The 9243-nt window shown below is 44.8% G+C and overlaps 1 protein-coding gene across 1 annotated transcript in view; it reads right to left on the bottom strand.

Annotated features, from left to right (window-relative positions):
• GLRA1 (glycine receptor alpha 1) overlaps positions 1-9243 on the bottom strand; it is a 40162-nt gene that overhangs the window by 15887 nt on the left and 15032 nt on the right. The window contains exons 2-3 of the mRNA XM_009285816.2: positions 8296-8426; positions 4164-4231 (exon numbers count right to left, since the gene is read on the bottom strand). Coding sequence (XP_009284091.2) covers positions 4164-4231; positions 8296-8426 — 199 coding nt within the window. The remainder of the gene's footprint in view (positions 1-4163; positions 4232-8295; positions 8427-9243) is intronic.

The following is a 9243-nucleotide window of genomic DNA, read 5'->3' as shown; positions in this document are numbered from 1 at the left end:
TCTTTCCTCCCCCCCCCCCCCTTCAGTACAAAGACAAACTCCAACCATAGAGATGGCCAAAACACTGCAGATCTAATATTGAAACTGCGGCAGACTGTGAGATGGTGTGAAAACCTTTTCGTTTTGCTTTGTGTGACTTGTTACATACTTATCATATCTGTGGGGCTGATGGTTGGTTTTAAGAATGACTGACTGCAGACAACTGAGCTCAAAATGTAGCCTTTGTTACAGGCTTTGTGCGTTGATACTTACATCTTTCGCTGACCTTGGGGTGAGTGGGCCTAGTGTTAAATGTGACCCGTATGCTTCATCAGTCGTATTTGCTGTCTGCTGCACTATGGCTTGTGAGGCTGGAGTGAATTGCTTAGTCTGTTCTGCAGGATGGTTTGTTATCTCATTGGAAAGCTGATATACAGATGTCTCTGAATAAGTATTTAACACTTGGACAGTTGCAACCTCCAGCTTCTCCTGTCCTTAGGAGATGCTGGGAGACCAATTGTGGCTGTGATGCAGCTGGCTGGGAGGTTACATTTAGTTTGCTCTTTTCAGATGGCATAACTATGGCATGAAATCAGCAGAAACAAATCTGCACATATACACTGTATCTAGGGGAGCCTGTGCTGGCTGTTTTGTGGTTTTCGTTCTTTTACACTCTTGTTTGCTGCATGTAGGCCCTTTTTAAAACATGGGACTGGGATGTGTCATCTTGAGCATTGAGTCCAACTCCTAGCAGCTCTGCTGATGATATAAAAAAGTATTCCTCCTTCTCCATGTGCCTTCACTGTATACAAAATGCTCCCAACTGCCTAAGCCAGTGAGATCCATAAAACCGCAGCTTCCATTGGAAGAGAGATCAAGGGCATTGCTCAATCCCAAGTTCGCTATTATAGCAGGAAATTTGTTAGATGAAATGCTCAGATAATCCTACCAATTTCTCATGCTACAAAGAAAAGCCAAAGCTGGTGCAGTTTATTCACTTAAGCACCCAGGGAACAGGGTCTTGGTTTTGACTTCTGTTTCATTTTGAATAAAGAATTTGTAGCTTTGCTATAGGTTTCCTACTCTGGTGTGGCTGGGCGGAAGGTGTTTGTGCTTTTGAAGAGCAAAAAGGGATTTAACAGCTTGTGGTTGGGGATTGTTTGGTGTTTTTAATAAAAATGAGTGGATGCATCTTGCATTTGTCCTCTGGAATCCCTTGCTGTTGGATGCACTATTGTAGTAAAGCTTTGGGACAGAAGGAGGCTGTCTGGACTTGTCTGGCTGTGGTAGTTGGTAGTATCTTTCCCCTTGAAACACTTGTTGGGTTCACAGGGATGTGTTCCAAATCACAGGTTCCCTGGTCCATAGAGCTGACTGCAAGTGAGGTTGATGGATACAAGTTATGAGCCACAATCTAACATAAATGTCCAATCAATTTTGTGTACCACTAGGGGCTTTTATGTTGGATCTCCAGTTCTGCAGGATGCTTAAAGGAGTTCATTTTGCTCACTCTAAGTCAGCTCTGCTTTGGGGAATTCAGTTTGGATGCTTTGTCTCTTTTTTTTTTTCTTCCTTCCTTCCTTCTATCCTTGCAATAGTTTTCGGGTCTCCATTTCTTGCCTTGTTCGTTTTGAACCTTTGTGGGGCAGATACCAGCTTTCTGCCCACTCTGGGAAGTCTGTGCCTTCTCTCGGCCCCAACTCATTATCCTCCCTTCTGAGGTTTGTGGACACAAATGGCTGCATCAAATGCCTGTTTTGTTCTATTTTCTCCTCTTCCTCTACCTTCCATGATGCCTCAAACTGTAAGTGAGCATTCATCTCCAATTTCTCTAATCCTCTGCATGGTGACCTAATGATTTACACTGATTTATGAGATTCAAGCAGTGTAAAATTAAATGGCAGCAGTGGCGTTTTCTGTAGGAACTAACAGCCCTGCTATGGAGATATTTTAAAGCTGCCTCTAATCGCATGTGTAGTATCCATAAAAACCTGTGACTCTTCTCCTGCAGGTAGTAGTGCAATAGTAACCAAACATAAGATGATGTAGTACTCAAAATCTGAACCTGGCCAGGCTTAGGGTGCCTAATGATTGAGGTTTAAACCATAATGTTGTTCTTTCTCTCTTGGCCAGTGAAGCAGCTGTGGGAGTGTTACCATCATCAGTCCCAGGGGTCAATGATAGACTACTACTTTCTTTATGGTAAAACATTGAATTGCCTCTCTTCCCCGCCCTCATATTTGATCGCTTGTTTGAATTCAGAGTAGTCAGGTCTGTCTCAAAATCCCTTCATGACAGGACCTTCTGCCCTTCCAGAAACTGTGGTGGGGAGGTGACACTGACTGTTTGACCTGCTGCATCCTCAAACAGAGGGGAGAGACTGGCTTCTCTGCAGAGTAAATCCCAGGTTAGCAAATCCCAAAGACTGCTCTGACTTGCTGGGCTCTCATTTTTGGATGTTTCTGTACCTGTGTTGCTTGAGTTCTGGTCAGCATTTACAAGCAGAATTGCTGTCCCCCAAAGAAGAGCATCATATGAGGTTGTGTGCAGTGCTGTGTCAGCCTGACATCTGGACTAGCTTGTCAGAGCTGGCTTGGGTATTTGTAGACAAAGCAATGTGCCCAGAAGGTGTTCTTGGGTTCCCATGGGAATTTTTTCTATGGAAGATAGACTATGAAATGAGTGGCATCTGGAGAGGATAGCAAGTCCCTGCAGCATGTCTTGGAGGTGAACCGCATCTCTCTCTCTTTCTCTCTCTCTCTCTCTCATGCTAGTCTACGCTAATTTTATGGAGCATCCTGCTCACTGGGATCCTGTGGCATCTTTGTATGACTGCTCCAATACATCTTGCAATGTAGGACAGATATATTGAAAAACATGTCATTGTAATGTGCTCTGTATGTTGCACAGGGATCCCTTGTGGGCCTACCCCTCTCCCTGGCAGTCTGTGGATCATCTCTGCTAGACTGTGTAGGAACAGACTATTTATTGCCTGTAACACCAAAGGAGGTGTCCAATAAAATAGTACATTAGGAACAGATGTGTATTTCGGTTCTAGTTCTCTCTTTTGTTTTATATACAAATGAATCCATGAATATACTTCTTGCCTGTGAACTCTGACAAATTCTGCAATCCAACTATGAAATGTGTTTCTTTGTGTTTGGACAGAGTAACAGCTTTTTTTTTCTACTACTGGAACTGAACTGCTCCCGACCCCAAACACTTCCAGAAGAATGGTATAGTGTCAAAAGAGATGTATAACCCCAGGTATATAGCTGTTGATCTCCTCTGACAGTGGTGTGCATGACAAGTAATGTTCAAGTCAAGCGGTGTAATCTATATGTAAAGCCTAAACATCCTGCCTGAATGCACAAAACACCTGAGGCTGGAGTCTTGCATTCTTCATTCACCATCTTTCTAGAAAAAGAATTACCAAAGAGTAATTAAACACCATTTTTCTGGATTAACTTTAATTAGCACAGAGGTAAGGCACTGTACCTCCAGAGTTTTCCTTTGCTGTTCACTGATTATGTCACAACTAATCTTTAATAGTTTTCAGATGGAGCAATTGTCTCCTGTTCCAGTGATCCTCTGCTCCTAGTGTCTTGCCAACTAGATACAGCCTTTAGCCATGTTCACTAATTTTGTCTGAAGTGAGCCTTAACTTGCAAAAACTGTGGTTTTTTTATTAAAAATCATTGTCTAACAGAAATATGTCTCCAAGAAAATAATTATCTAGTGATTCTCTTAATCTTTGGGAATCTGAAATCTGGTGCAGACTGAATTTGAGTCCAGCTGATTTCCCTTCACTTAAAGTGTTGAATCAAACTTCTGGATTTATATGCACTTAAACACAAAGTATCTGCAACTGTTTCTGAGCTTGGAGCCTTAGGCAAGTCTTCAGAAAAGACTATTTGTTGCCTTTTCTGACCCTTACACTTTGCCTGTACAGTGTTTTCATAGAGATGCAGATATCACACAGTTGCAGACTGTGTGATCTTCAACTACATGAAGTGCGAGTCTTGTGTGTTGACTGTTAATTTACTCAAACCTTAGGTAAACTTGGGAACATGGAGACAATATTTTCCTCTGCTCACACTAAAGAGGAGGGTGGTGCTGCATTTGCTGGGAGTGCAATGAGGCTGAGCCAGTAGCTGAGCAGCTGTGCTGTGATTTTTACTTACCATAGTTGTTTCTGCAATCGAACCAAAGCTGTTGATGAAAATGTTGCAGCTGACATTCACTGGTGGGCCTGCATGACAAATACAGATTGGAACAGCATTTCACCGTGTGCTTATAAGACAAAGTATTTTCACTCTGTAGTACTAAAACCTATTGTGGGAACAGGGTGGCTGAGGGGTGGGTATGGGAATGAGGTCTCGATGGCCGGCTTAGTCTAGTCTTGGTTCTGATGCCAGTTTGACATCAGACAATGCTCTTGCTTTGGCTCTGTTCTCCTGTTTGGGAGAGTGTTTATATATCTCTTCTGTGAACTGTTTTGATGAAAAGGAATAGATCACAGCCAGGCAGGACAGCTTTCTGGATATCTCGACATTGCTGTATGGGTGCCAAGCTCACCTTGAATGTGATAGCAATGTATCCCAGAAAAGACCTGAGAGACTATTGACAGGCCCTCTTGTTTAGAGTTCTATACTTTTAGATTCTTCAAATGAGTATTTTAAATGTTTCTAAACTAGGACCATATACTCCCTACGGAGCCAGTGCAGCAGTGTGCTGTAGGGATCAGGCTGGGTAAAGGAGCAAGTACCCCATGTGATAATGGTGGTGTCTGCTAAGGCTCACAGCTGGATAGGAGACTTCAGGGCTCTGCCAGCAGAAGTTCTATGGCTGTACTGTTTTGGGAGAGGTTATTCCCAGACTTTGGGCCATGCTTCTCCTGGAATCTATTTGCTTTCAGACCAAAGCTTTGCTTAGCCTGCTCGTATTAGAAGAGTTAAGGGACCACCAAAGGAGGGGCGTGAGGATTAAGGGATGAAAAGATTGTGGTTAGAGGATATGGGGATCAGTCTGTTCGTGTGGTGCTGGTGCCCAAAAGTATCAGTATGACTGGAAGTGGATCACAATATTGCCTGGCAAATGCGAGGTGGAAATGCTGCGTTTGGACTGAGGGAGATGCCAAGAGCTGCAGTTCAGCACAAAGCAAAAAGCTGGAGAACATTTTGGAACCAGAGGCATATCTGGTGCCTGGCAAACCAGTGGCTTGCCCACATATAATGAGAGGATTTCTGTAGAGCCTTAACAAGGGAAGGGGAGAAACGAAAAGGGCCCCTGCTCTGGGGGCTCCTGAAGGAGCTGCTACTGGTCCTGCCCAGTGTGTGGTGGGGAAAGGGAGCCCAGGCAGAGAGCAGAGGATACTGCCCCAGGAACCAAGATCCCCCTTAACGCTGGGAGAATTAAACTTGTATCATCCCTGTGACAGATGCTTCTGGGAAGATAAGATCTGTGAAAGCGGCGAGTGTGGATTTTTAGATTATTCCCCCATCCTTTATGGAGATGAGGATGGTGTCTGCATTTTGAACGCTGCCTGATGGCTCAGCCTTGCTCGGGGAGTGATGCTTGCCCCTTAAGGCCACATCTGCAGTCTGGCAGCTGCTGCAAGATGAAATACTGGGAGGGAGGAATGGCTTTAATGAGAGGCTTGTGCCTCTAATCAGTGCAAACTTCCTTCTGTGTGGAAATTAATGGAATTTCCTGATTACTAAGTAACATTTGGAGCTTGGTTTGCTCCTTTTCATTTCCCTTTCCTCCTCTCCTACTTTGGCCTCTTCTGAAACTTTGTGCCTGTCCTCTGCAGGAGTAGGATTGCAGCCACGTAACAGCAATGTTCTCTATGGCTGGGATTTTCTTGGTATGAGTCCCAGGCCATCTGAACAGGCTTCTGTCTAACCAGCTCCCAGACAGCCCTTTGCCAGCGCAGCAGCAGCTCACATACTGTTCAATCTGTGCAGCTCTTCCTCCAGACTGTTAAACATAGGCATGGGCTAAAACATCAGATACAAAATGGTGTCTCTTTTTTTTTATCCTTCACCAAACCCTCTTATCCAACAGGCTTATGAAGTTTATCCAGCAGCTGAAAGCACACGTTTGATCAGGCTTTAATGCTTGTTTTATCCCTTCTGTAGTGCTCCTGTTGAGCTCAGGAGTAAGTTTTCTTCTCTGGATCCATCTCATAAACCGTATAGAAGGTCCATGTGCATGTGATTTCCCTTCCCAAAGGGCACGGCATAAGAAAAATACTGAGCAGACCTCCTGGATGACTGCATGTGCTCATGCCTTTGACATGCGTGAAAGATTTTGGCCCTCCTCTTCCTGAGCCTGTGCTGATGTGAAGCTGAGTGTGGGATGAGCTTGGCCCAGTGCATGTGAAGAAGACTCCTTGGGGCAGCCCAGCTCTTGTTGAGGCACTGCGCTCTTCCTGCTGTATCCAAGGGGAGCCGTGAGCACTCTGCAGGGTTTGGGTTTTTTTTAGCTTGTGTGAGGCTCTAGAAACTTCCCTGCACTGAAATGTGCCACCTCTGCAGTGGGATGCAGCTGTAAAGGAATATAGTTTTCCAGCAGCAAGGTTAAGGGTACAGCCTGGATGAGAGGTCCCTTGTCCCACACCTGCTGGGTTCAGGTCTGTCCCTGTGTGAGTTACTGGCTTCATCCTCCAACTTAAACCAAAGCCCAAATGCTTCTTCCTTGTTTTCAGAATGTGAATCCCCAGCTAAGTCCAGACTTTACAGCATTTATGGAAAAGCTGCAGTCATCTTTTTGTTAATCTTCCCCTCCCCAAAAATCAATCTGATATGGATCTTTGGTATTATTTTCATTTAGGTCTAAGCCATTAAAATGCCCTTATGAGTTACTGCAGTTAATTTAAATGACATGCTTTGAGAGCTACAACCCCAAGCTCTGTAAAACACCTCCTATGCCTCCCATATAAATTGGAGCCTGATTTATGTGTGGGAGGCTAAGCCAGCAAAACTGCCCTGTGGGGAAGGTGTAGTTCATTGAAATAAAACTGAAATTAAATTATCTGAAATAAAAATGCAATACAGCTGCCTTCAGCAGGAAGATAATGTATACATTTCATTAAATATTAAAGTTTAATTTCTTTTGTGTGTGTGCGTAATTTAGTGGTAGGCAGGTTTACAGGGTGGTTTCTTAACTCTTTGTGATTTGGATAAAAACAGCAGTGTTTTCTGCTGCTTAGTTGATTACTAGGACATAAGCTTCCCACCTATATTTGGGTTTAAAAGCCCAGAATAGAGCTTATTGCTGGAAGCTGGATGGCAGGTGCTGTCACCATGATTAATGGTTCCTGGGAGCCCTATGTTAGCATTGCCAGTGACTCTCGGGGCAAGGAGGAATTAGTGGTAGGAAACAAAAGAAGTGAATGAAATGAGCATTGAAGATGGCTAGACAGTGGTTGAGAGGGGGCAGGTCCTGCTTTATCTCTTGGGTGTGATTCGAGGGCAAATAGCTCTGGGAATGTGAGCTCAGTTAAAAAGAAAACAAAAAAATCCCACAAAACCCACCCTTGTTAGATGAGTTGGTTTGAGGAGCAAAGAAAGGTGTTCTGTTGCCTCTTCCAAGGCCTGCTTCAATGCTGCTTAGCTGCCAGTGAGAACAGGGTGAGCTGGGGAAATCAGGTGTGAAATGCAGCCGTTGTGATGGGGTTGTGTTGGGCACTAGCTTAAGAGCCCCTCTACTATGGGGGACGGTGGTGGGTCAGAGCTGCCCCTGGCATCTTGCTGAATTCCTCTGGAGCTGATGGGAGAGACCCCTCTTGGCTTCAGTGGGTGTAAGGGGGGAGCATTGCCCGCTATTAGAAGGGCTGTGGGCATCAGAGCTGCCCCTGGCATCTTGCTGAATTCCTCTGGAGCTGATGGGAGAGACCCCTCTTGGCTTCAGTGGGTGTAAGGGGGGAGCATTGCCCGCTATTAGAAGGTGCTGTGGGCAGTGACTTAGGGGGAAAGGAAAGCTGAAGCTTTTTCTCCTAATCTGTAAGGTGTTCAGCTCCCTGCCCGTCACTGCTTGGTTTGGCAGGATCCCCGATCCCTCAATGTGTTGATATTGAAGTCCTTCCTGCGTGTAAAGGTATTACAAGGTTGTTTCCATTCTGAGTGGAAATCGGATGCCTTTCCAGACATCTACAAGAGATCCATATGCCAAATCTCTCATCATACATATTTCATATGAACATAAAGATTGTTCGTATTCCATATACAGTTAGGGAGGCATTCATGTGGTTTGCATGCAGTTTTCAGTCCCAAAATGAAACAAAGCCACAAAAGCAGGGTTTTTGCATACCTTTAAAATTTGGCCTGATCCTGGCATCGTATCCTGAAGTTCGCCCCATCAACTTATCCAAGAAGTCGGAAGGAGACATGGGTTTGGGGGCAGATCGTGCTGCTGCTTCAGCTTCTTTGGAGGCTGCCAGGCTGTGTGAGTAGAAAGGAGGAGGAGGTTTTAGTGTACATCCCATACTGGGCAGTGTTTGGGGTCCAGAAACTAAGCAGTCAGCATCTCATTCCTGCTGTGAAGCAGGATGGGAACCTGTGTGAATTCCTAATGAGGCTGGTCTCTGCTAATTTGTTTGCCCAGCCCAAACATCTCTGAATACAGAATCCCAGCTGCCACCAAAGTAGAAGAGAGATGATGAGTGGAGAAAATCCTTTTGTGAGTTTAGGTATAGCTCCTTGGCATGCCACTAAATTACAAATGTGAACTCTGGCACTGAGCTCCACAGGAAAAATACACTCTGAGATTAGCGTTGGGCAGCAATTACTGCTTAATTACATGGCAAATAGCAAGGAGCGCATTTGGTACTCTGACAGTCTAATTTTCCAAAAGGCAGGTAGGATCAGAGCAATCTGGAATCTGAGGCTTAAATGAGTGTCGTGATTGTATAGCTCCTGCAGAACCTTTGAGACTGTAGGGGATAGATGTATTTTTGCTTCCTGCTTGCTGGTCAGTCCAGCATTTGCTATTGGTACCTGCAATGCAGGGGTCTGAGTTCAATACAGCAACACGGTCTCTGGACTGGGAGGTGTATGGAGTGCGATCCTGAAATGATACTCTGTTGGGTTGAGGACGAAAGGAAAGGAAATCTTTCTGGGACCTGTATGGCCTCTGGGGCGGAAAGAGTGAAATTACCAATTTATCTGTAGAAGGTGAAAATCTAAGGCTGGCAATGTGCCTTCTGACTCTATGGGAGTCCACAAGATCAGTAGGGTGATGATTTGGGCTTAGGAAGTC

This window comes from Aptenodytes forsteri, unplaced genomic scaffold (genome assembly GCF_000699145.1).
Source record: "Aptenodytes forsteri isolate BGI_AS27 unplaced genomic scaffold, ASM69914v1 Scaffold54, whole genome shotgun sequence".
Classification (NCBI taxonomy): domain Eukaryota; kingdom Metazoa; phylum Chordata; class Aves; order Sphenisciformes; family Spheniscidae; genus Aptenodytes; species Aptenodytes forsteri.
Note: the sequence above shows the minus strand (reverse complement) of the source record. Positions and strands in the feature narration are given on the sequence as shown.